Source organism: Bos indicus, chromosome 1 (assembly GCF_029378745.1).
Source record: "Bos indicus isolate NIAB-ARS_2022 breed Sahiwal x Tharparkar chromosome 1, NIAB-ARS_B.indTharparkar_mat_pri_1.0, whole genome shotgun sequence".
Taxonomy (NCBI): Eukaryota; Metazoa; Chordata; class Mammalia; order Artiodactyla; family Bovidae; genus Bos; species Bos indicus.
The window spans coordinates 143,344,263-143,372,251 of NC_091760.1; the positions used below are offsets into that span (position 1 = coordinate 143,344,263).

A 27,989-nucleotide genomic window follows, 5' to 3' on the forward strand; every position below is an offset into this window, starting at 1 on the left:
TTGCTCTCAGCCCTGAGGAGGCAGTATTCCCAAGGTTTCACACCCGAGCCCCCGTCCAGGCCTCCCATCTGCTCCTTTGCCTCCTGCTCTCCAGTACCACCGTTCCAGCTGCCACTGGGCTGTCCTGCCCACTTTATATATGCATAGTGTGATCTAGCCCAACAGAACAGTGACTGTCAGCCCTGACTAAAGGTGTAAACCACCAGGGATCTTCAAAAAGGTGCTGATGACCAGTCCCCCCTAGGACCTAGTAAATTCAAATTTGTGAGGGATTTATTTTTAAAGCTCACCAGGTGATTCCAGGGCTTCCCCAGTGGCTCAGTGGTCAAGAATCCACCTACAGTGCAGGAGGCCCAGGTTCGATCCTTGGGTCGGGAAGACCTTCTGGAGAAGGAAATGGCAACCCAGTCCAGTACTCTTGCTTGGAGAATCCCATGGACAGAGGAGCCTGGTGGGGTACAGTCCATGGGGTCGCAAAGAGTCAGACGACTGAGGGGCTAACCACAACAAAGGTGATTTGAACATGTGACACCAGAATCACAGATGTAAAGTGTGGGAAACCTAGGAAACTGCCCTTGACCCCAGCAGTGACCAGAAGGTCATGCCCACCAGACACAGGGTTTCCCTTTTTGGTAAGTGCTGGATGAATTTTGCTTCTTCTCAGAAGACAGTCACATCAGGTTGTGTCCCTCCAGCTTCCTCCATCTCTGAAGACCCTGCAGCCCCTCAGCCTTGCCAGCCTGGTCAGTGCCTGTCCACCCCCCACCCCCACCCCCGCCAGCCTCAGACTCAGGAACCACCTTGCAAGAGGGGCTCCCTGGGGGCATCAGATGGTCCACCTCACCTGCCTTCTGCCCAGGTCATGTTCTCATGGGGCGTTTTCACAGTCTTTTCTCCAAATTCCAAGGACTCTTGACGGTGATCAGCTGGATACCGATCAGAAATCAGGGTGCCCCATCTCTTATATTAATCTTTTCAGGTCGTTTCAAGCCAAATTTCATGACCTTCTGACTCTGTCTTCAAAATACTTCTTGTCTTAATAATCAGTGAATGTTTCAGACCAGCAGTTTAAATAACCTGGCATATATTCACCTAAGTCAGAGGGGCTCTTATCAAATAGTGGGCTGAGTGGCTTCCTCTTTCTTTTGGAAATGGTAAGAAAGCTGATTGCTAACCACCCGATTCCTGAAAACCAGCAAATGCAAGTAGACACGTCCCAACTTTGCTCAGATCCTGCTTAGAGGGACCGAGCATCTGGTCCTTGCTGGACTGGGGACATTCTGGATCCCATGGTGTCCCACTGACAGGCATGTTGCCTCCTGAGAACACCTTCTGTTTCTGCCACTAATGCTTCAAGACCCTCATCAAAGGAGAGAAACAGGCGCTTAAATAGTTCAGGGAAAGATGGGGCACAGGGCAGAGCATGTGGAGAGAGGGAAGAGCCAGGAGGGCACAGCACACGTGTGACATAATCACTCCTTTAGTTCCAGTTTTAGCCAAGCTGTGATACGTGAGGTGCCCACTGCATGAAATGGCTGAGCACTTGCATGGGTGGTGTATGTGACCACGTACGCCAGCTGGGAAAATGCCTCCTGGATTCCATCCTGGCTCCCACTAAACATGTTTGAAAAGACATAGTTACATTTCAGAAAAAGACAAATACAAGTTCAAGGCAAGTGGAAAGTGGTTTATGTTGGTCCTGTTGTTGAGGAAGAAATAATGAAGCTGCAACTCATTTTCGGGCTGAGGCAGGAGTTTATTCATTCGTGGAAACGCTGTGACTGGTTCTGAGAACATTCCTGCCATTGAGAATCAAGAGGATTAAGGATGGAGGAGCCAAGTGCCATTTTGCAGGGCCCAGCTGTGGTCTGAGTGTGCTGGGATGCACAGCTCTGCCTCTCCCTCCACCCACCTCCCTCACCTGCTCTGATTCACTACCACCTCCCACACCTGCATCAGGTCTGTGGGGAGGAACGGAGGAGAGACAGTCTTGTGGCTGCAGAGGAGGGGGAGAAAAGAGAAACAGGGATGAGGGGGAGGGAGAGAAAGCGCCAGGCTCCCTCTCTCCCCACGGCCCCGGTGTCAGTGCTGCTTATGGGGGAGGGGTGCGGAGGGAGGAGGAGAGGGGGTGGTGACGGTCGCCTCGCCGTGGCTCTCCACCCTCTCACTTGGTTACCCAGACCCCAGCCCCTCACTCCTCTCCTGGGTGGGGCCAACACATGGCTCGGAGCACGCCACAGCTGGTTCACAGTCAGCTCCATGCACATTCGGGGGGTTTCAGTGAGCTCCCCCTCCCGGAGCTCTGCCTCCCACAGTCTGCAAGCTGACGAGGCTGACGCCTGCTAGGGTGGGGGGAACCAGGGAAGATGGAGTCACCCTGCTCAGTTTGTCAGTGTGAAGACCAAGACTACTGGTACTACCTTGGCCAAGCCCTCCCTGCCACGGGCTCAGCAGGTGGGACCACGCTTCACGCTGCGTGGGTTCTGAGGAGGGTGCTCTGTGATCTGCCAGGACCCGAATACCATTACTGTGAAGCCTCTGTAGTGAAGGTACCCACATCCCAAATAACCAGCTTCCAGGGGTCTTCGGAAGAGGCCCTTTCTCTAGGCAAGGTGCTTCCCTGAGGAGGTCTGGGGGCCTTGCCCGTCCGTACTCTTTCCCAGGAGGACCCTCGTGGGAGGCCAAGGTCTGAGAGGCTCCTGGAGTTGTCTGTCCACCAGCCACAGTGCCACGCGGCTGTTATTTTTATACTTTATCGGCATTTTACATTGCAGACAATTTTTTTCTGTGGCCTGGAAACCATTAAACCACAGGTATGAGCCCAGTTAACACTGGAGGCAAAGGACCCACCTGCCAATGCAGTTAGACGTCCCAGAGACGCCTGGGTCAGAAAGATCCCCTGGAGGAGGACACGGCAACCCGCTTCAGAATTCCTGCCTGGAGAATCCCGCGGACAGAGGAGCCTGGTGGGCTTTGGTCTGTGGGGCCACACAGAGTCAGACGTGCCTGAAGTGGCTCAGCTCACACCCAGGCTCGGTGTTTGGTGTGCATCCTTCCAGCACCTATGCCTTCTTCCTCCAGGGCTTAGCTGGCTGACTCGCTGTGACCCTGTCTCTTGCTCCATCTTCCTAATGAAGTGTCGTGGGCATCCCTCCACCTCGGTACTTGGACACTGTCTCCATCTTTTTAACAACCTCTCGACCTTCCACGGTTCAGCTGAGGCATCATCCACCCCCAGTGGAGAGGGGCCTGAGTATTTCTTAGCCATTCAAAAGGCAGCAGCCATGTCCTTTCAAGGTGTACTTGACCGTGGAACGTTGGGTCCGTGAGGGCAAAGCCTTTTTGTCTGGCTCGCTGTTATGTCACCAGAACCCAACCACACTGAGCACTCAGTGAAAAAATGTGCTGAATGAATGAATAAGTGGCATATGAAGATACCCCGGTGAGATAGGGGTGCCCAAACTCCAGGATCTAATACCTGATGATCTGAGGTGGAGCAGATGTAATAATACTAGAAGTAAAGTGCATGATAAATGTAACGCAGTTGAATCATCCCAGAGTCTCCCCCTCACCTCCCCCGTCCGTGGAAAACTGTCTTCCGTGAAACCAGGCCCTGGGGCCAGAAGCGGGGGGGTCGCTGCCGTAAGAGAGAATCAAAGGCGTTACTGCTGTCATTCCCAGGTTCACCTGATGAGACCGTGGATTTTAAACTTGACTCCGTGGTTGCTGTCCCCAGGGTGCTGGCAGTCCATACGCCCACCAGCAGTACCTGTCGGAGTCTGATTCCCTGTGCCCTGTAGCACTCTGGTCATCTGCTTCTAGAATTTTGCTAAACCGTTGGGTTAAAAAATAGCCTCTTTGTTGGGGTGCCTCTCTTTATTTTTGTTAACTGTTGTCAACCATTTCCTGTTCCTATTTTTTGCCTGTTTCCCATTGACTTAATCATCTCCCCCATCCCCAGCTTTGCTGGGGGTCCTTGTATGTCAGGGACCATGACCTTCAATCTGTGGTGACATCACCAGTATCCTCTCCCCACCACTGTGGGTCTCTTGATTACTGGTGATGACATCATCAAGGTGCATCACCAAGGTGATGACATCACCAAGGTGCCAGTGCATTTTCGCCTGAGTTATTGACACCATCCTGTCTTGTGTATGTGGGGGATGCCGTCGGCAAGAGCTCAAACCAAGTCAAAGTGGGAGAGCCTCCTGCATCAGCCAGGTGTCAAGGCAGACCAAGGCAACTCTGCCATCCAAGCTGCATTCAACATGCTTGTTTTATTAACCAAATATGAACATGGCAGAGGGGGTCCATTATTTAAATAATATATTTAAAGTGTTGAGAATTTCTCTGAATGAAGAAGCTCAGAACCACCAAAGAAGCTCATTTTTTTAAAAGACCTAATTCACTGGTAAATTCTAATTCAGCCCAAGTGCTTATCTTTTGGGCCAGATGTGTGTGGACGTCTTTGATGGCGTCTTACAGTGGAACTGCCTTCTCTCTTGCAGAACTCCCTACAAAGTGAGACCCGTGGCCATCAAGCAACTCTCTGGTAAGGCCTTGCTATCGTTTTTTTAAATTAAAAAAATACAGGAAGCTGTAGGCTGCCCGTGGATTGAATATGTATGAGTTAAGCATTGAAGCCCGGTGCCGTTACAGAATGTAAAGTCACATACTGCTGTTAAGGCAGCCATGCTGTGTCCTCCACAACCCCCCAAGTGCCCAGCCCCCCAGAATGCCCTGTCCTGACAACCTAGCAGACGCTGGGTGACACCCCAGTCCTGTCTCCCTGGGCCACTACTTGTGCTGTCCATTCAGACTGTAACGCAAGAAGCCCAGCCCTCAGGATGCCTCATAGACTCAGTGGTGTTGGTTGTTAAAGTCCCATTGCCTTCTGGATCTTGGATCACTCCTATTTATGTATGACATGTGTAATAATATGCTCCTGTTTAAGTGTGTATTTTGATAAGGCTTTGAAAGTTTTATTCATCCTTGTCAACTGTCACCAAAACCAAGACCTGGAACGTTTCCATCACCTAAAAATGTGCTGTGCCTCTTCCCGCTTAACCCCGGCCCCTCTGTCACAGGTCTGTGTCAACCACACCCTCTCTTTGAAACCGCAGGTTAGATGTGTCTTTTTGAGACTTTCGCAGAGAAGAAATTACATAAAACGTACGCTTTTTTGACCCAATGTTGTTTCTGAGCCTCGTCCGCATGTTGTATATGTCATTCTTTCCTTTTTATTGACATGTACCATTCCAGGTGTGGCTGGTCTGCAGTGTTTATCCATTCACCTGTTGAAGGACAGCTGGGGTATGAATAAGGCAACTATGAGTATCCAAGAACAAGCATTTACAGGGACACAACATTTTTATTTCCCTTGGAGTCAGTGGGATTGAATGGATTGCTGGGTCATGTGGTTTAGTACACGTTTCATTTTATAAAAAAATACTTCCATGCAGTTCCTTTCCTTCTAATGATCCAGATCTAATGGGCTCTCCTTCTTCTAGCTACTGAAGGAGGAAGCTTGGCTCATTAATATAGATCTTTCTTTTTTTATATAATAACACAAAGCTAGAGATTTCCCTCAGAGCATACTTTAGCTATATCTCACAAATTTTGGTGTATTGCGTTTTCATTTTTATTCAGCTTAAAATATTTTCTAATTTACCTTGTAGTTCTTTTTCTGATCCATTTGTTATTTAGAAGTATATTACTTAATTTTCAAATCGTTGGGTATTTTCCAGTCATCTTTCTGGTACTGATTTCTATCTTTTTTTTAATTTATCTTTGGCTGTGCTGGGTCTTCGTTGCTGTGTGAGGGCTATTCTCTAGTTGCAGCGTGGACTTACTGCAGTGGCGTCTCTCGCTGCAGAGCAGAGGCTCCAGGTGCGCGGTCTTCAGTAGTTCCAGCTTGCAGCCTTAGTTGTCCTGTGGCATGTTGAATCCTCCTGGACCAGTGATGGAACTCATTGCCCCTGCATTGGCAGACAGATTCTTAACCACTGGACCACCAGGCAAGTCCCTGGTATTGATTTCTCTTCAATCCTTTGTGACCATATAACTTCAGTCTTTTTTGATTTACTGAGATACATGGTGTATCTTGGGACTTCCCTGTAGCTCAGATGGTAAAGAATCTGCCTGCAGAGCAGGAGACCTGGGTTTGATCCCTGGGTTGGGAACATCCTCTGGAGAAGGGAATGGCAATCCACTCCAGTATTCTTGCCTGAAGAATCCCAAGGACAGAGAAGCCTGATGGGCTACAGTCCATGGCGTCACCAAGAGTCAGACACGACTGAGCAACTAACACCACCACCTTGGTGACTGTTCCACGTGCACTTAAAAAACAACGTGTACTGTTGTTGCTGGGTGAAAGATTCTATAAATGTCAGTTAGTTCAAGTTGGTTGATAGTGTGTAGTTCAAATTTTCTCTATCTTTACTTATTTTTTGTCTACTTGACCGGTCCATTACTGAAGGATAAGAATTGCAATATCCAACCCTATTGTGGATATGTGGTTTCATTTCTTAGTTCTCTTGGGTTTTGCGTCATGCTTTTCCTGTTTGTGTTATTGGGTACGTCCTTGGGATTGTTGTGTCTTCTTGATGAATCAGCCCCTTTATTCTTATAAAAATGTGTGCTTTATTTCTGGTGCTTTTTGGTGACGTCTTCTTTACCTCAAGTTACGATCACCACTCTGGCTTTGCTGTACTCAATACTCCTAGTTATATCCCGTTCCCTCTTTTTTACTTTTAACATGTTTATGTTTGAAGTGGATTTCTTATTAGTTCTGGCAATTTCAGCTTTTTGGTTAAGTTTTTGAGCCATTTACATTAAATGTAATTATCCATACGTGTGTGTGTGTGTGTGTGTGTGTGTGTGTTAGTGGCTTAGTCATGTCCAACTCTTTGTGACCACATGGACTGTAGCCCTCCAGGCTCCTCTGTCCATGGAATTCTCCAAGCAAGAATACAGGAGTGGCCTCCTCCAGGGATCAAACCCAGGTCTCCCACATTGCAGCCAGATTGTTTACCGATCGAGCTACCCAGGAAGCCCAGTTATCCATATAGTTGGGTTTAAATCTACTGAAAGTTTTTAAGCTGTACATTTACATCACATTACATTTGTGTAATTGTGTAATTACACATTACATTTGTGTAATCACATTACATTAAATGTAATTATCCATATAGTTGGGTTTAAATCTACTTTCTTGTTATTCATTTTCTATTGGTCTCATTTTTCTTTTTTGATATTGTCCTCTCTTTCTACACTTTTTGATGCTGAACATTTCTTAATTCCATTTTTTTCCTCCACTCTTGACTTATGAGCTGTACTTCTTAGTTTTATCTCTTTGTGGCTGTTCTTGTGTTCAATATGTAGCATCAGCTCATCACAGTCTGCCTTTATTATATTACTCCACTCCACAAGAATACAAGGTTCTCAAAACAGTGAACTTCCGTTTCTCCTGCCTCATTCTTTGTGCTTTATGTCATACTTTTTACTCCTACACATGTTCTAAACCCCATAATACATGGTTATCATTTTTTGCTTTCAATAGTCAATTATATTTTCTTTCATGTCTTTGTATATCCATGTTTGCATTTTTTGTTTTGTTGTGGGTCATCTGGATTTTGTTTTCTCCCACTAGAGAGCATGGGCTTTGTCATGGCAGACAGTTGAGTTACTTACCAGTGGGTCTGATGCCTTTGAGACTTGTTTTTTAGCTTTGCTAGGTCAGTTCTGGAGAACCCCTGCTCCAGAGAGAGTTCCGTCTGGTGGCTGAGGTGCCATCCCTATGGGATCTCCTCTGACCACCACGCATTCTGCATTACAGCTCCTTGGAGCTCAGATATTTGGAGATGAGGTTGGGACACTGGATAAAGGTCATGGGGGCCTTGGAGGCCCATGAGGAATGGCTGCCCTGATTCCTGTGTGGGGAGGGCAGCAGAGGAGGTGAGGAGTGACCAGACTCTGACATGTTCTGAGGAAAGAGTCATGCTTATCTCCTGGCCGGGTGGAAGTGGGATGTAAAAGAACGAATTGTCAGAGAAGCCTTGAGTTCTGGCCTGAGCCACAGGGAGGGTGGCACTGTGGTGCTGGAGAAGACTCCTGAGAGTCCCTTGGACAGCAAGGAGATCAAACCGGCAAATCCTAAAGGAAATCAACCCTGAATATTCATTGGAAAGATTGATGCTGAAGCAGAAGCTCGACTACTCTGGCCACCAAATGCGAAGAGTCGACTCATTGGAAAAGACCCTGATGCTGGGAAAGATTGAGGGCAAGAGGAGAAGAGGGTGGCAGAGGATGAGATGGTTAGATAGCATCACTGACCCAATGAACATGAGTTTGCGCAAACTCCAGGAGCTGGTAAAGGACAGGGAAGCCTGGCATGCTGCAGTCCATGGGGGTCACAGAGAACTGGATACGACTTAGCAACTGAACGGCAACAACATGAAGAGGGTGGAACGCAGCCCCGTGAGAGCGTGAGCTGAGGGTCAGTCTGGGTGGGGAACATGGTTTAACCTCTTGGACCTCAGTGCCTGGTAGACGTGTCTAGGGGAGCTGTCACATCTGAGCTGGATGTGATGACATGCACTGGACCTTCAGCGTGGGTGGTGTTCTGCAGCCAGGGACCTAATGAGCTCCCTCGGGAGGAAAGGACTGAGCCCTGAGCCCTGAGGCCCCACCCTGAGGACTGGATTCCCTGGGAAGGATACTCGCGACTTGACACCATCAGAAGAGGGGCCTTTTAAGAAAAAAGAGGAGGAAAAAAACAAGAGCAGGTGGATGAGATAGGGATGAGCTTCAGGAAGGGAAGACAGGGACCTGCCAGTGTAGTCAGGTATTTGCAGGATTGTCTCTAGGGGAAGAAGGCAGAAGGATTTCTGTGTGACTCTCTGCCCTTTGGAGCCTGCTTGTGGGAGTTTTGACTCTGGCTCTCTTGTGCAAACAGCCTCCACCTCCCATCCAGTACCACCCAAACTGGCTGCCCACGGCCTCCAGCCTTCACCCTGGCTCGGTGACCGGTCGTGGCCACACAGCCCTGAGTCAGGACCTGTCAGGAGCCCCACTTGCCCTTTAGTCATCAGCCCACATACACAATGGCGGGAAAAAGAACCCCGGGAGAGGATGCGGGAGCCTTGTGCCCAGACTCACGGGCAGCTACCGGGCCTCCGGGCCTGTCCTGTCCAGAGACCCCCGCCATCTTTGCTGAGTCACACATTTCCATAAATGCTCCTGACAGTCCTGGTGGGGCAGGCAGTGCAGAAATGCCCCCCAAATCTTGCTGCCCTGCGATCCATGGAATTCTCCAGGCAAGAATCCTGGGGTGCACAGCCATTTTCTTCTCCACGGGATCTTTCTGACCCAGGGATTGAACCCGGGTCTCCTGCACTGCAAGCAGATTCTTTACCATCTGAGCCACCAGGGAAGCCCATTTAGATATTAGGAAACAGTGTAGAGAAGAGTATTGTGCAAAACATGGCTTTTCATAAAAGAGACAGGGGCTGCAGGGCCTGTCTTAGGAGCAGGAAACAGCCCCCGCCCCACGAGGAAGGGCCGTGGAACAGCCGCGTCCTCCAGAACAGAGGACCCACACGACCCACACCCCTGCCACCACCGTACACTGGGAAGGTTTGTGTTTACCAAACTCTGTTTCAGAAAAATGTTCTCTTTGCCACATCCTGGGAGACAGTCACACAGAGAGACTGTTTTTCCCTTTTATGAGTAAAATAAAAGTTAACGGCAGCTACAAAACTTCCATGCATCTTTTTTTATGATGACAGCACTGTTTCTTTTGAAAACCATCAGATTATTTGTCATTTTTATATGATGTGAGCAGATTAAACAGTGGGCTTTTCCTAATTCTGGAATACATGACTTTAGCCTCCAACCCATGCGCTGCACCCACTGTGAACCCCCACCTAACGGTGGGGAGCGAAGAGGGCAGATAACCATTGGAGTAGGGCAGCTGCATTCTTAACCCCGTGATCAGAGCTCCCATGGGGAGGATGGGTCCCTGGAGAGGAGGGACCTTTTCCCTTGTTGACTGAAGGCTGCCGGAGCCCCTTACCGAAGTCAGGACTAAACAAGAAGCTGAAAGGGTTTCAGGGAGGGGCCCCGGTGGTGCCCCCAGGATGCATGGGCTGCCGGGAGGGGACCACACGTATCAGAAAGCCAGCCACCATCCAGAGGCGGATGTGCTGTAAAGGCAGACTACACACAGAATTTTGCAGGCCCAGTATGGAGAAAAGGAATATAAGATGTGTCGTGGATAATGTTTATGTTTCATGTTTTCTTATCAAGATGTAATTCACATAGCATGAAATCCTCCATTTTCAAATGCACAAATTCAGTAGTTTGTAGCGTTTTCACTCTTGTCCCAGCATCACTGCCCACTGATGCCAGAATGTTTCCATCGCCCCCAGCAGAAGCCCCATAGCCTCCAGCAGCTCCTCCTGTCCCCTCACCCTGGCAACCGCTCGTCTGCCTGCCGTCTCCACGGATAGGCCTGTTGTGGACGTGTCGTATCTTGAAGTATGTGGTCCTTTACTCCTGCCTTCTTTCACTTGGCCTGATGTTGGCAGGGTTTTTCTGTGTTGCAGTGAAGGTCAGCGTTCATCCCGTCTTGTGGAAGAGCCACAGGGTATTTATTACTCACCAGCTCATGGATGTTGGGATGCTTCCACTTTTTGGCTACTGTGAATGATGCAACTGTGAACATTTGTGAGCAAATTTTCCAGGGAATGGTACATGTTGAAATGAGGTATTTTTGAGATAAGTTGTGTTGGATAAAGTATATCAATTAAAAAAGCAAAAGAGCCTAGCCACCTTGGAGGAAGGGTCTGAGATAAGAGCATGTGTGAACTAAGTACTCCCTTCTCTGAGCTGAGCCCCCTAACTGCAGACTTTCTCTGCAAAGGGGAAGACTATAATTTCTGAGGACTGACACCCCAAGAAGGGTCCTCCTGGTCAGAGAGGAAGCGATGGACCGCCCCTCTGGGGGACAGATACCCACCAAATACGCAGTTGCCCAAAGGGATGCAAAGCGATGAGCTCAGCTGCTCTCCTGTACCTACTCCTCCACTCACATTTCCCAGCTTTGCCTTTGCTCCTCGCACCCCACCCCCCCAGCTTTCCTGGGATCACCTCCAAGTGCCCTGCTGGCGCCCGAGTCTTTGTCTCCAGGTCGGCTTTGGAGGATCCCAGTCTAAGAAACAAGGACTGCCCAGCTGCCCTCGTTCAGTGGTCAGTTGGGTGAAGTGACCTCAGGAAAAGCGAGCCAACCACACTGCACTGCCGTTTCCCTGCAAAGCAGATGTCAGGATGCACAGTTCTTCTGAGGAAAAATGAAGTAATTCACGCAAACTGCTCAGCACGGTGCCTGCCACTCGGGGAGCACTCGCTAAATGGTGCTATCATTTAAAATGCCCTAAAGGGCATGTTTGCATGGCTGACTGCATCTCTCTGGAATTGTTGAATTTTAATAGAGCAGGAGTGCTTCCTAAGGCCTGAAACTATGCACGGAGGGCTGGCTCCCTTTTCCCTTGCCAGTCAAGTTAACACTTGACATTTGAGCACAAGCGTGTTGCTTAGAAGCAGTAATAATGGTTCTTAATAATATTTTCTATTTTTAGTGCAATTTCATGGTCATCTTTACTTGCATTCTTTTGAAAACAAAAAGGGTTCAGCGTATGAAATGAAATGCTACCACCCTCCTGTGAGATTTCTGAGCTTAGTCCACTTCTGTTTTCTGTAGCTTTATGGAATTGCATGTTCACACAATCTGTGGGGTGGTCTAAGCCGGCTTCAGGAACACTGAGCACATCACTGTCAGGGGTGTGGCAGCAAACAGGGATACTGAACACAGAATCTGCACGTGATGGCAAGAGAATCTGGTCCAGTTGGCAAGTGGTGTCCACGGGTCCCACATCCACAGATGCTGAGGACCGACTCAGGATACCAAAATCATCAGCAGACTTTGGTATCCTTGTGGGGCAGGGTCTTGGAACCGATCCCCTGCGAATACTGAGGAGCCACTGTGTAGTACCTCCGGGAGGCAAACCGTTCTCTCTGCCTCCAGGCATCTGTGACAGCCACACACCCCACGCATACATCCGTGTCTCCCTACCTGTGCGCTGAGGTGCACACATGTGAAGGGTACTCTGTGATGAACTTTGATGAAAGTACGCACGCGCATAGCCACCACCCCAGCCAAGACGAAGAATGTTTCCATCGCCCCAGAAAAATTCCTTTGTGCTTCTTTTCAAGTCAGTTCCCACACACCATGAGAAACCTCTGTGTGACTTCTTTCACCACAGGCAGATTGCTCTTTCCTGTTCTTAAATTTCACGAGCATGGAATCACACAGAGTGTGCTCTTTTGTGCCTGCATTCTCTCGTTCAGGATCGTGTTTTTAAGATTCACACGTGTAATTTATTTACTTTGTATCTCTGTTGTTGTTCAGTCTCTAAGTCAATGTCCGTCTCTTTGCAACCTCCTGGACTGCAGCATGCCAGGCTTCCCTGTCCTTCACTGTCTCCCAGAGTTGGCTCAAACTCATGTCCATTGATGATATCCAAGCCTCTCATCCTCTGTCACAACCTTCTTCCCCTGCCCTCAATCTTTCCCAGCATCAGGGTCTTTTCCAGTGAGTCAGTTCTTCGAATCAGGTGGCCAAAGTATTGGAGCTTCAGCATCAGTCCTTCTAAATGCATATTCAGGGTCGATTTCCTTTAGGATTGACTGGTTTGATCTCCTTGTATCGCTGAGTAGTATTCTATTTCATGAGCGGTCCATAGCTGCTCAGCAGTTCTCCTGTGGATGGACATTTCCAGTTTGGGGTTTAGCTATAGTGAGCATTTGAATGTCTTATTATACACACATTCATCAGTTACCTTGGGTAATACCTAGAAGTGATGCTAGTCCATATGGCCAACTGTTTTCCCAGGTGGCAGTACTATTTCATGTTCCCACCAGAAGTGTATGAGTGATCTGATTGTCATATCCAACCTAACACCAGGCATTCTGAGTGTTTTTAATTTTAGACATTCAAGTAGGCGTAAAATCTTATTTCTTTATGGTTTAAATTTACATTTCTCAGATGACTTAATAATTGCTGAGCATGTTTTCCTGGGCTTGTTGAGTACTTGAATATCTTACTTTGTGAAGGTCTATTCCAAGCATTTTGTGCATTTTTTAGACTGTTGTATTCGTTTTTATCACTTGTTTAATCGCACAGTCGTGTCTGACTCTTTTGGGACCCCGTGGGCTGTAACCCACCAGGCTCCTCTGTCCATGCGATTTCCCAGGCAAGAATACTGGAGTGGGTTGCCATTTCCTTCTCCAGGGGATTTTCCCAACCCAGGGATGGAACTTGAATCTCCTGCATCGCAGGCATTGTTTGCCACTGAGCCACCTGGGAAGCCCCGGTGTTTACCACTGGTTTATGGAAAACCATATATTCTGGATGCAGTTCATCTGTGAGACGTATATAGCAAGTATCTTTCCCAATTTGTGACTTACCTTTTGCATTTTCTTGAAGAGGTCATTTGATGAGCAGAAGTTTCTAAGTTGATGAAGTCAGTCGCACAAGTTTTCTTGATGTATAATACTTTCTGTGTCTTCTTTAAGAATCCTTTCTCGACCCCAAGTCATGAAGATACATTTTCTGGAAATTTAGGGTTATAGTTATTATATTTTAATTTGTGACCCATTTAAAATTAATCTTGTGTATGGTGTGAAGTAAGGGGTTGATAGTATTTTTTTTTCCGTACATGTATCCAGTTATCATAGCACCCCTGTTTAAAAAAGACTTTCCTTTTCCATTGAACCACTTTGGTGTGTTTGTTGAAAATTAATCGACTCACGTGTGGGTCCCTTTCTGGACTCTGTTCTGTTTCATGCATCTGTTTGTCCTGACACCAAGACCACACTGCTTCAATTGCTAGAGCTTGGAATCCAGTAATCTTCCACATCTGTACTTCTTTGGGGGTTATTTTGGTTCTCTGGGTCATTTTCTTTTCCCTACAAATTTTAGAATAAAGAATCAACTTGTCAGTTTCTTTCAAAAAGTCTTCTCTGACTTAGACTTGGATTGCATTCAATATGTAGATTAATTTGGGAACAATAACATCTAAGCAATATTAAGTCTTGCAACCATGAGCATGGTACATCCCTCCACTCAGCCAGACATAGAGCTTTCAGAATGAAGGTCCTGCATACTTCTTGTTAAATCTGTTTCTCAGCATTCTCTGTTTTCTGGCATTATTGTAAGTGGGATCTTATTTAATTTCCCATTTGTTTGCTCCTCTTTTATGAAAACTACAGGAGATATTTGTGTATTTTTAAAATGTTTATTGGAGTATACTTGCTTTACAGTGTTTGTGTGTTAGTTTCTAGTATACAGCAAAGTGAATCAGCTCTGTGTACATATATATCCCCTCTTTTTTGAATTCTTTCCCATTTAGGTCACCACAGAGCACTGAGTAGAGTTCCCTGAGCTACACAGTAGGTTCTCATTAGTTATCTATTTTGTATATAGTATCAAAGGGAAAAGGGGAAAGATGTACCCAACTGAATGCTAAGTTCCAGAGGATAGCAAGGAAAGATAAGAAGGCCTCCTTAAATGAACAGTGCAAAGACATAGAGGTAAACAATAGAATGGGAAAGACTAGAGATCTCTTCAAGAAAATTGAAGCTGTCAAAGGAACATTTCATGCAAGGATGGGCACAATAAAGGACAGAAACAGAAGCAGGTAAGGACCTAACAGAAGCAGAAGAGATTGAGAAGAGGTAGCAAGAATACCCAGAAGAACTATACAGAAAAAGGTGTGACCTTTTGACCTGGATAACCACAATAATGCAGTCACTCACCTAGAGCCGGACATCCTGGAATGTGAAGTCAAGTGGCCTTAGGAAACATTACTACTAACAAAGCTAGTGGAGGTGATGGAATTCCAGCTGAGCCATTTAAAGTTTTAAAACATGATGCTGTTAAAGTGCTACTCTCAGTATGCTAAGAAATTTGAAAACTCAACAGAGGCCACTGAACTGGAAAAGGTCAGTTTTCTTTCCGACCCCAAAGAAGGGCAATGCCAAGGAATGTTCAAGCTACTGCACAATTGCACTCATTTCACATTCTAGCAAGGTAATGCTCTAAATCCTTCAAGTTAGGCTTCAACAGTATGTGAACCTAGAACTTCCAGATGTACAAGCTGGATTTAGAAAAGGCAGAGGAACCAGAGATCAAGTTGCCAAAATTTGTTGGATCATGGAGAAAGCAAAGGAGTTCCAAAAAACATCTACTTTTGCTTCATTGACTACACTAAAGTCTTTGACTGTGTGGATCACAACAAACTATAGAAAATCCTTAAAGAGATGGTAATACCAGACCACCTTACCTGTCTCCTGAGAAACCTGTATGCAGGTCAAGGAGCAACACTTATAATCAGACATGGAACAACTGACTGGTTCACAATTGGGAAAGGAGTACACAAAGCTATGTATTGGCACCCTGCTTATTTAACTTCTATGCAGAGTACATCATGCGAAATGCTGAGCTGGATGAATCACAAGCTGGAATCAAGGTTGCTGAGAGAAGTATCAACAACCTCAGATATGCAGATGATACCACTCTAATGGCAGAAAGACAGAGGAACTAAAGACCCTCTTGGTGAAGGTGAAAGAGGAGAGTGAAAGGCTGATTTTAAACTCAGCTTTCAAGAAACGAAGGTCGTGGCATCTGTCCCATCACTTCATGGCAAATAGATGGGGAAAAAATGGATACAGTGACAGACTTTATTTTCTTGGGCTCCGCAATCACTGTGGACGGTGACTGCAGCCATGGAATTAAAAGATGCTTGTTTCTTGGAAGGAAAGCTATGACCAACCTAGACAGCATATTGAAAAGCAGAGACATCACTTTGCCAACAAAGGTCCATCTAGTCAAAGCTATGGTTTTTCCAGTAGTCATGTATGGATGTGAGATTTGGATCATAAAGAAGGCTGAGCACCAAAGAATTGATGCTTTTGAACTATGGTGCTAGAGAAGACTCTTGAGAGTTCCTTGGACTGCATGGAGATCAAGCCAGTCAATCCTAAAGGAAATCAACCTTGAATATTCATTGGAAGGACTGATGCTGAGGCTCCAATATTTGGCCACCTGATGCAAAGAGCCAACTCATTGGAAAAGACCCTGATGCTGGGAAAAATTGAAGGCCAAAGGAGAGGGGTCAGCAGAGGATAAGATGATTAGATACCATCATCAACTCAACGGACATGAATTTGAACAAACTCCAGGAGACAGTGGAGGACAAAGGAGCATGGTGTGCTGCAGTTCGTAGGGTTGCAGAGAGTCGGACACAATTTACAGACTGAACAGCAATGATCAATACTGTGTATGTGTCAATCCCAATCTCCCAGTTCATCCCACACACACACCCCTTCCTCCTTGGTAGATATTTGTGTACTGACATAGGATCTTATGACATTGCTCATTGGTTCATGTGTTATTTCTGGTAGTTATTTTATAGAATCTTAGGATTTTTCCATAAAAACAATCATATCTTCTAATAATAAAGACAGTGTTACTTCCTACATTCCAGTCTTTTGGGGTTTTATTTCTTTTACTTGTCTTATTGCATTGGTTGAAACTGCAATACAAGAGAGCAGACATCCTTACCTCATTCCAACCTTAAGGAATATGCATCCACTTTTTTACCATTGGATGTGACATGAGATATAGACCTTTTGTAGATGTCCTGTATCAGATTGAGGATGTCCTGTTCTAGTTTGCCAAGAGTTTTTGTGTCAAATGGTCTTTGACAAAATTCTCTGTTAAATTCTGCCAGATGTTCTTTGTGTACCTACTGAGATGGGTTAAGGAAGTTTCTTTTTATTCTTAGTTTTCTAAAGGTTGTTTTCTCAATATAAACAGGTGTTAAATTTTGTTACGTGTTCTTTCTGCATCTACTGAGATGACATGGTTTTTTTCCTCCTTTATTCTGTTAAGATAGTGAATTATAGTGACTCATTTTCGAATGCTAAAACAGCTTTGCATTTCTGGGATAATTCCACTTGTATTCTCAGGAAGTATTCTTAGGAAAATATTTGGGAAGAAATTTAACAAAAGGTATACAGACCGTCTACTCTGATATAAGATGTATTCTCCTTTTATATATTGCTATATTTTATTTGTAATAATATGTTAAGGAGTTTTGTATCCATGCTTATATGGGATGCTGGCTTATGCCATTTTTCTTGTGATGTCTTTGTCAAGTTTTTATAAAATATATTGGGAGGTTTGCTTTTTTCTCTATTTTCTAAAAGATTTGATGTAATTTGGGTATTGCTACTCCTGCTGCTAAGTCACTTCAGTCATGTCCGAGCCTGTGTGACCCCATAGATAGCAGCCCGCCAGGCTCCTCTGTCCCTGGGATTCTCCAGGCAAGAATACATATATTCATTTGTGTGTAATGTATTTCTTGATACGCTCAAGGTTAGGTTTATCATGTTACCTTTTTTTTTTTTTATCTTGAGTTTGGTTTCCTGTTCCTTCTCTTCTTCCTTCTCTTAGATTCATTGGATAAATTTTGTATTCTATTTTATTTCTTCTATTGACTCTTTACCTCTACTTTTTAGCATAACTTTTAGTTGGTTGCTATATTTCACTATGTATCCTTAACCTTTTCTTTTTTTTAATTACAAGCTTTCTTTTTTTGGAGATCCAATAAAAAAGCAAAGTTAAGTGAAAAGCAGGGAGAGTTCCCCCATATTCCCTCCTGATACACTCACACAGCCTCCCCCACCATCAACATCCTGCCTTAGAGCTTTACATTCATTGTAATCAGTGAGCAACACTGACGCGTCATTGTCAACCAAAGTCCATGGTTAATATCAGCGTTCAATCTTTGTGGTAGACAGTCTGGGTTTCAGATGCGTAATGACCTGCATCCACCGCTACAGGGTCATACAGAGTCGTTTCTCTGCCCTAAAAATTCTCTGTGCTTCACCTGTTCGTCTATCCTTTCCCCTGGAACCCTGGCAACTACGAATCTTTTTAATGTCTTCATAGTGGTGCCTTTTCCAGAGTATCTGTAGTTGGTATCATACAGTCTGCAGCCTTTTCAGATTGATTTCCTTCACTGAGGAAGTTTCCTTTCTACCTGGTCATAGCTTCATAGCTCATTTCTTCTTCGTGTTGATTAATGTTCCATGAATATACTGTAGTTTGTTTATTCCTTCACCTATTGAAGGATGTCTTGAGTGTGTCAAAGTTTTGGCAACTGTGAACAGAGTTGCTGTAAACATTTGGGTGAATGTTGCCGTTTGTTTTTGCGTGTACTTATTTCCTTCTTGGGTGCACTGGGTCTTCATTGCTACGTGCAGGCTTTTTCTATTTGCAGTGAGAGAGGGCTACTCTCTAGCGGTGGTGTGTGGGCTTCTTATTGTGGCGACTTCTCTTCTTGCAGAGCCACAGGCTCTAGGGTGCTCCGGCTTCGGTAGTTGTGGTGCGTGGGCTTAGTTGCATCAAGGCATGTGGAATCATCCCAGGGATTGAACCTGTGTTCCCTGTATTGGCAGGTGGATTCTTAATCACTGGACCACCAGGGAAGCCCAGTCATTTGTCTTTTATGGATCTTGGATCCAGGATTCTTTTTCTTCTGCTTTCTCGTGGGTTTCAACTGTTTGGGGTAAATACCCAGGAGTGCAGTTGCTCAGTCGTGCATTTAATTTTGTAAGAAACCACCAAACTACCTTCCAAAGTGACTGCGCTAAGTCACTTAAGTCGTGTCCGACTCTGTGCGACCCCACAGACGGCAGCCCACCAGGCTCCCCCATCCCTGGGATTCTCCAGGCAAGAACAGTGGAGTGGGTTGCCATTTCCTTCTCCAATGCATGAAAGTGAAAAGTGAAAGTGAAGTCGCTCAGTCGTGTCCAACTCTTCGAGACCCCAGGACTGCAGCCCACCAGGCTCCTCCATCCATGGGATTTTCCAGGCAAGAGTACTGGAGTGGGGTGCCATTGCCTTCTCCGGAAGTGACTGTACTATTTTGCATTTCCACCAGCCATGAATGAGAGTTCCTGTTGCCCCGCATCCTCACTAGCATTTGGTGGTGTTGGTGTTTTTGATTTTTTTTTTTTTTGCTATTTTTTCAATTCTAATAGGTGTGAGTGGTATCTCATTATGGTTTTAATTTGCACTTCCCTGATGACATTGAGCATCTTTTCATATGTTTACTTGCCACATGGATATCTTTTTCTCTTGAACTGTCTTTTCAGATCTTTGCCCATTTTTTAAATCATCCTTAACTTTTTATTCTATTTAAAACTAACGTTGTACCACTTCACATAAAAAGTAAGGACTTTGCAATAGTAGAATTCCTCCCCACAACCTTTGAGCTATTGCCACAGTTCACTTTAGACCTATGCTATACACTGAATGCTCGTGTCCCCTCAAAATTCACATGTTGAGATCCTAACCGCCAGTGTGATAGCATTTGGAGGTGGGGCCTTTGGATGCTGAGTAGGTCATGAGAGTGGAGCCCTTATGAATAGGATTAGTGCCCTTATAAAGGAGACCCAGTATTCTTGCCTGGGAAATCCAATGGACAGAGGATCCTGGTGGGCTGCAGTCCATGGGGCCACAAAAAGTCAGACATGACTTAGTGACTAAACAATGAAAGAGACCTCAGAGAGCTCCCTCGTCCCTTCTGCCCTGTGAGGACAGTGGAACAATGGCCATGTATGTGCCTGGCAGTGGGCCCTCCCCAGACACTGACTCTGCTGGTGCCGTGATCTTGGACTTCAGCCCCAAAACTGTGAGAAGCAAATGTCTGTTGTTTACAACCCACTGAGTCTCTGGTCGTCTGTTACAGCAGACGGAGCAACTAAGACAATTTACATCCATTATAAACTCCATAATACAGTATTAAGATTTGTAAACAGCCAGCTGTCTTTTGAAGAAATGATTAAAAGAAACTTAAAGATAACTTTTTGCCAATTCTGCTGCTTTTTTTTTTTCCTGTAGATTCCAACTTCTAAGTGGTGTTACAGCCCTTCAGCCTGAAATTTTTCTTTTTTAACATTTCCTGAAGTACAAACTGCTAGTGACTAATTCTCTCAGCTTTTGCCTCTCTGAATTTGTCTCTGTTTTGCCCTCATTTTGAAATCTTTTTCAGGGTATAGGTTGCTGCATTCAGGGTTTGGTTTTGTTTTTGTATTTAGAAGGAGTCTAAAGATGTCCATTTTTTTTTTTTTTTTTTTCTGGCTTCCACTGTTTCTGATGAGAAGTCAGCTTTTATTGTTGCATTTTGATGTTGTTCAGTTGCTCAGTTGTGTCCAACTCTTTGTGATCCCGTGGACTGCAGCATGCTTCCATGGGGTGAAGGACAGCCAGCTCCCCTGTCCTTCACCGTCTCCCTGAGTTTGCTCAGACTCATGTCCATTGAATCAATGATGCCATCCAACCATCTCATCTTCTGTCATTGTTGCCCTGCACGGGTGTCCCGTTTCTCTGGACACTTTGAAGGTGTTTTCCTTTATCCATGGGCCTCAGCACTTTGACCCTGCTTTGCCTTCATTTTCTTCTTGCTTATCCTCCATGGTGTTCTTTGTTGAGCTTCCATGGTGTATAAATTTGTTTTCATTAAATTTGTCAACATTGTCACAATTACTTCATTAAGTGTATTTTATGCTCCTTTCTCTCCCCTTTCTTTCTGAGACTAGTTACATGTAGTTAGAACATTTGTTCTTATCCCTCAAGTGACTGGCTCTGTTATTTTTTTTTTAATGTTCTTTTCTTTCCACTCTTCAGATTGGAGAGTTCATGATGATGGATCCTCAATTTCCCTGACTATTCTTCAAATTGCTATAAGCCCATCCATGATTTTTTAATGTCAGATATATTTTTAAATTCAACAATGTCATATTCTTATTTGTAGATTTTCCTCTTAAGATCCCCTATCTGATTACCACTCACTAGCATCTTTTTCTTTAGTTTTTGGATGTATTGCATGCTCAGTCACTCAGTCCTGTCTGACTCTTTGTGACCCCATGGACTATAGCCCACCAGAGTCCTCTGTCCATGGCATTTTTCAGGCAAGAATATTGGAGCTGATTTCCATTTTCTCCTCCTGAGGATCTTCCCAACCCAGGGATCAAACCCCTGCCTCCCATGTTGGCAGGCAAATTCTTTACCGCTGAGCCACCTAGTTGGAGAAGGAAATGGCAGCCCACTCCAGTATTCTTGCCTGGAGAATCCCAGGGACGGAGGAGCCTAGTGGGCTGCCGTCTGTGGGGTTGCACAGAGTCGGACACGACTGAAGCGACTTAGCAGTAGCAGCACCTAGTTGGCCAAAAAGTTCTTTTGGGTTTTCCCGTAAGATGTTATGGAAAAACTTCCATGAACTTTCTGACTAATCCAATACTTATAATTGCCACATGAAAGGCAATTGTAAGTACATTCTCATTTCAACCTCCGTGTCATCTGGGGTTTTATTTTTAGTTTATCTTGTGCAGCCTCTACGATTATGCAGCTGATGGAGGAGACCCTTTGGTTCTGCTCAGTTTCTGATAGAGTTTTGCAGGAGTCCTCCTGTCAAATGAGGCCTCCATCATCCATCACCTTCTTCGATCAGAGTTGACCCTAAGAGACTTCTTCCTGACACCCATCTTCTGGGGTCATTTTGCACACCATCAAAGCCCAGACACAGTGGTCCAGGGTGGACTCCCTTTGGCTTCACCGTAATTCTACTTTCCCACAGAGTGTCCTATCACCAAGACATATGAGGTTATCACATAATGGACAAAGTCCCGCCAGCGTGCACCGTCAATCAGCTGCCAGTTCTCAGCTTCAGATTCCTCTGAGGGTGTCCTTCTCCCTCAAAAGTCCAACCCCTCATCAGGCCATGGCGGCGGAGGGTGGGCGTCTGTTCTCAGAGAGGAGGCCAGTATGCAGAATGTCTTTGCCCTCATGGGTCAGCGAGACACTGCCCATCTTTTTTTTTTTTTATGTTGATGCCTTTTAATTTTTATTGTTAATTTTTTTATTGGCGTATAGTTGCTTTACAATGCTGTGTTAGTTTTTGCTGTATATCAAAGTGAATCAGTCGCACGTGTACATATATCCCCTTTTTTTGGATTTCCTTCCTATTTAGGTCACCGCAGAGCATTGATAAAGTGCCCTGTGCTGTACAGTAGGTTCTCATTAGTTACCTATTTTCTACATAGCAGTGTATATGTGTCAATCTCAGTCTCCCGTTTCATCCCACCCCACCTTCCCCCCCTTGCTGCGTCGCAAATAAGCTCATCTATTTTTATAGATTCCACACGTATGCATTAATAGACAATATTTGTTTTTCTCTCTCTGAATTTTTTAAAATGAAACAGATGAACATTTTTAATGATAAAAGGTACAATTCACAAAGAAGATAGACATCATAAACCATGAAACACCTAACAACAGAGAAACAAAGATACATAAAGCAAAAATCAGAAGAAATATAAGGGAAAAGAAAAAGACATATAATCATAGGCGACACTGCCCGTCTTTGCAGCCCACGTGGGAACATGTCTGGGGTGCACCGGGGGGTCTGGCCAAGTCCCACCGAGGCTTTCTCGCTACATCAGCAGCCGCTTCAGGCTCTTAGGAGCCTTACATGATCAGCATGTACAAACCATTCAGAACAGTGCCTGGAATCTAGGAAGTGCTCCATAAAGACTGCCGTGGTTGTTGCAATCATGATACTATAAAGTTGCATTGCTGTCTGTCCCAGGAGCTACTCCCTTTGAGACATTTTTCTCAAAAACTGAGCCTAAAGGGAGAGGAGGGCAGAGGGAGGAGTTGTGCCCAGACATCTGAGGTCAGACTCAGCTATGCAGACCTCAAATCCCAGCTCCAGAACAGAAGGGGACACAGTCCAGTTCCTGCCCCCGAGGGCTGGCGGGTCTGCAGCGAGCCTGCAAGGGCTCAGCCAAGACAGCTATGTAGGAGACACTCTCTCCCTACATCAGATATGGTCGCCAGGGCCCCAGGGTCCCCTTCACTTTCTTTGTCTCATCAGAATGGCTACCAGGAAGTGAAAGCATCTAGTTGAAGCCACACTGAGCATCACCTGGAACATCCCTTTGGCCGCCAATAGCCCAGGGTGATTTCTTGGCAGGACAGACCCTGGAAACGGTGCTTGTCCCTTTAAGGAGCGAGGCCAGGCCACTGTTCATCATCCCATTTTATTGTGCTCCTGGGCTGTAAAGGAAGCGCCCTCCTTCTGCTCTTTGTTTTATGACCTCCATAAACAGTGAATTGCCATGACTGTGCCTGGGGCTAGAATGGCCTCGCTGGCTGGAGGGGCCAGGAGAGCAAAAGTGGAGCAGAGGTGAGTCCCCCCTTCTTCCCTGGAGAAGGGCAGTGCCACCCCCAGAAGGAGGGGTGGGAGGGGACACACAGGGAGTCCCCTCCTGGCCCTACCTACATGTAGCTCTGGAAATAAATGCACCCCCAATATTCAGGGTCTCAGATGGGGGTGATTTTCTCTAATGCAAAAGCAAGACATGCCCTTTTGAAGGAATATCCATGTTTTTTTTAGAAAAAGCTTTGGGAGGGAGTCAGTTAAGTATATTTTTTGAAGGATGCTCACGGGAGAAGGAAATGGTAACCCACTCCAGTGTTCTTGCCTGGAGAATCCCAGGGACGAGGGAGCCTGGTGGGCTGCCGTCTATGGGATCACACAGAGTCGGACACGACTGAAGTGACTTAGCAGCAGCAGCAGCAGGGCTTTGGGTGAGATGGATAAAGTCAGACAGTTTGTGTATCATACTGACAGCATGGAGACACAGTAAAAATATCGTGCAACAGTTATACAGACGTTATCAGGAGAGATTGGGACTCACGGTGGACTCCAGGCAGCACACACATGCCCACAGGTGTTACTCATGACACTGTTGGGGGTTGAGGTTCCAGAACCGTGCCAATGTCCCCAGGCCTCCTCCCTGCAGGCACAGGTGTGGGGCCAGAGTGTTACTAGGGCTGTGGTTGTCTCCCATTTGCCCTCAGGGAGGATGGTACGTGTGCCAACCAGCCTGGGTGTGCGGAGGATGGAGGAATGGCCGTGGACAGTCCAGCGTTCCGTCCACTGTTCTGTGCTGTCCAGCACGGCATGAAAAGAGCAGTACCTGTCCGCTGACTGGCCTAGCTGGCCACGGCATCGCCTTCAGCTGACCTCTGGAGTAGGAATTGGAGGGTTGGGCTGTCTTGTCGATCAGTTAAACCTGACTTTTATGTCGCTCTGTGCTGCAGAGACGCAGGATTTGTCTGAAACAAATAAACAATTCCTGGAAGGGCTGGGAGAGGCGGAGGCGGGTTCCTTGAAGCATGCACAGCAGCAGAGTCGGGCAACAGCCTCTGGCACCGGGGTAAGGCAGGCTTGGATGCTGTTCTGGCCACTCGTGGGGGCAGCTGAAGAAACAGCATGGGGAAGGGTGCCCATCCTGCCAGCCCACAGGCAGAGTCCTGCCCACAACCCCCACTGGGCAACTCTGCACCCGTCTCCAGCGGGTGGGCTGCTCCTGACCCCTCATTTCTGGCCCAGGACAGGTTGAGGACCACCCTGGTAGAGAGCCACGGTCTGGAAATATCCAGAAAACCCAGTTCAGATGCTGCCAGACTGCAAGATGGTCCTGGAACTAAATGCAAGTGTTCCCTTATAGGTGGGAGACTCTGCCAGCCCCGGCATCTACCTGGCAGGGCCCATTACCCAAGAGGTCAGCGGACGAGGCCCCCAGCATATTTAAATCAGGCCTGTCCCAGGTGTGAGCAGGGAGAGAGCACCCTAGACCTGCAGAGGCTGGTGACGAGACCTCTGTGCTGACGGCTGACTGTTTGGCCTTCATTAAATCTTTGCCTTAGTTAAAGCCGTGGGCACTCATTAAATCGTGGTGAGCTTGGAGCAGCATCCTTGACGTTCAGTACAATGTCCTAGACCTGGGGACATTTCTGATGATATGTCAGCTGTTCTCGCGGAGCAGAGTTTTCCCTGAAGTACACGTGGGTCACCCGTGGCCGTGGGCCGCCTCCACCGCAGCCTCCATTCTGTGAACCAGCAGGCATTCTGCTGACTCCTGTTCTCAGTCTTACTTCCTCTCTCAGTTATCTCAAAAACTTCCAAAGGTTTTTCAACAGTCCAGTCGGACACCAGCATGACCCCCCAGTCATGTCCAATCTTGAACTGCCAGCATCCCTGGCTGTGGCTGGTTATTCTTTTATTATTATTATTATTATTATTTTGACAACAAAAACATTTTGTATTGGGGTATAGCCAATTAACAATCTTGTGATATACCCCACAATCTTCTTGTGAGGTATAGCCAATTAACAATCTTGTAAACAGTGAAGGGATCCGCCATACATATACATGTTTCCATTCTCCCCCACCTCCCATCCAGGCTGGCATGTGCCATTGAGCAGAGTTCCATGTGCTATACAGTAGGTCCTTGTTGGTTATCCATTAAAATATAGCAGTGTGTACATGATCTTCCCACAGTCCTCAACTATCCCTTCCCCCCACCCCCACCCCGGCAACCATGAGTTCATTTTCTAAGTCCATAAGTCTCTTTCTCCTTTGTAAGTTAAGTTCATTTGTATCATTTCTTTTTAGATTCCACATATGCGGCATGCCACGTGATATTTCTCCTTCTCTGTCTGGCTCACTTCACTCAGTATGAGTCTCTCTAGGTCCATCCACGTTGCTGCAAATGGCCTTATTTCATTCTTTTTAATGACTGAATAGTCTTCCACTGTATATACACACACACACACACACACACACACACCACATCTTCTTTATCCATTCCTCTGTCGATGGACATTTAGGTTGCATGAAATTAAAAGACGCTTACTCCTTGGAAGGAAAATTATGACCAACCTAGATAGCATATTCAAAAGCAGAGACATTACTTTGCCAACAAAGGTTCGTCTTGTCAAGGCTATGGTTTTTCCTGTGGTCATGTATGGATGTGAGAGTTGGACTGTGAAGAAGGCTGAGCGCCGAAGAATTGATGCTTTTGAACTGTAGTGTTGGAGAAGACTCTTGAGAGTCCCTTGAACTGCAAGATTAAACCAGTCAATCCTAAAGGAAATCAATCCTGAATATCCATTGGCAGGACTAATGGCTAAAACTGAAGCGCCAGTACTTTGGCCACTTAATTCAGAGCTGACTCACTGGAAAGACTGTGATGCTGGGAAAGGTTGAAGGCAAAAGGAGAAGGGGGTAGCAGAGGATGAGATGGTTAGATAGCATCATCGGCTTAATAGACATGAATCTGAGCAAACTCTGGGAGATAGTGGAGGATAGAGGAGCCTGGCGTGCTATCCATGGGGTAGCAAAGAGTCAGACACAACTTCGCAGCTGAACAACAATGGCTGTTGGTGACCCTTAGTGACATAACAACACCTGTGGCTGTCAGGGACCCTTAGTGACAGAACGACAGCACCTGTGGCTGTTGGCAACCCTTAGTGACATAGTAACACCTGTGATGTAATAGCAGTGGTGATGGCTAAGGCAGGACTGTGCAACACCGGCCAGGCTCTGCCCAGCGTATTCTACACACAATTTGTTTTAAGTTCAGAACTCCCCTGGGAGGAAGCAGTGGCCCGAGGCAGGAATTCCAGTGTACTGGGCTGGGGCGGGGGAGGCACCCACTTCCTGAACAGGCTGTGTTTATGGATGTGTGGGTGTGGTTGGCCTTTTGCAGAGAGGCATTTTTTTTGCCCTTTCCCCTTGCACAAGAATGCAGATTGTGCAGGATCTAAAGAAGCAGCTCAGGGCGAAATTACAGAGATGGCAGCAGAATGAGCGCCATGACCTGGGCACCGGCGCCCTGGGGCTCTCTGCCTGCCAGCTTACCTTTGTGCCTGTGCCCTTTCTGAAGACATCAGATTTTTTGACATGGGTGGCACATGGGCTGAGGTGTAGCTGTTACGTGGACCGGAATATGAATATCCGAGCCTCGAATTCAGCCAGGAAAAGGAAGGTATAGGATGAAGTGCTTGGGGTAGAAATTAAATTTCAGCATCAAAATCCTGTGGTTAAGACTTCCAATGCAGGAGGTGCAGTTAGAGCCCTGGTCGGAGAGCTAAGATCCCACACACCTCTCAGCCAAAGAATCAAAATGTAACACAGAAGCAATACTGTAACAAATTCAATAAAGAATTAAAAAATAGTCCACATCAAAATAAAAAATCTTTTAAAAAAATCCTGTAATGCTCAAAGGAGCCCACCTCAAAAAACAAGGGAAAATTCCCCCTTAACTTTTTCTTTCCATTCAGTCTATTAAATTTTTTGTTAAACGTTTTTTAAGTCATTAAACAATCACATACAGTTGTAAGAAAAAATGCAGAGACCCAGGCACCCTTTACCCTTTTTGCTGGTGTGGTAACATCCTTCAGACTGCAGTAAGAGCTCACCCCAGACGCTGCTGCAGTCAGGCACAGAGCATCTCATCCCCCAAGGGGCCCTCATGCTGCCTTTCTATGTCGTTCAGTGGCTAAGTTGTCTCCAACTGTCTGTGACCCCAAGGACTGCAGCATGCCAGGCTTCGCTGTCCTTGACTATCTCCTGGAGTTTGCTCAGATTCATGTCCATTGAGTCGGTGATGCCATGCAACCATCTCATCCTCTGTCACCCCCTTCACTTCCTCCCTTCAGTCTTTCCCAGCATCAGGGTCTTTTCCAAGGAGTCAGCTCTTTACATCAGGTGACTAAAGTATTGGAGCTTCAGCTTCAGCATCAGTCCTTCCAGTGAATATTCAGGACTGATTTCCTTTAGGATTCACTGATTTGATCTTCTTGCTGTCCAAGGGATTCTCAAGAGTCTTCTGTAGCACCACACACCAATTCTTTGGCACTCAAATTTCTTCTTGATCCAACTCTCACAGCCATTTGTGACTACTGGAAAAACCATAGCTTTGACTGTACAGACTTTTATCAGCAA

General features: G+C 46.2%; 1 protein-coding gene across 4 annotated transcripts in view; it reads left to right on the forward strand.

The window, feature by feature from the left end:
- Positions 1-27,989, forward strand: part of PDE9A (phosphodiesterase 9A) — a 104,338-nt gene that overhangs the window by 33,946 nt on the left and 42,403 nt on the right. For 2 of the 4 annotated variants that reach the window (XM_019963052.2, XM_019963059.2), the window contains exon 4: positions 4,509-4,552. In XM_019963052.2, the coding sequence (XP_019818611.2) occupies positions 4,509-4,552 (44 nt within the window). Of the gene's footprint in view, positions 1-4,508; positions 4,553-23,303; positions 23,379-27,989 lie in introns of those variants that run through there. The other 2 variants (XM_019963068.2, XM_019963076.2) reach the window with 2 other exon arrangements.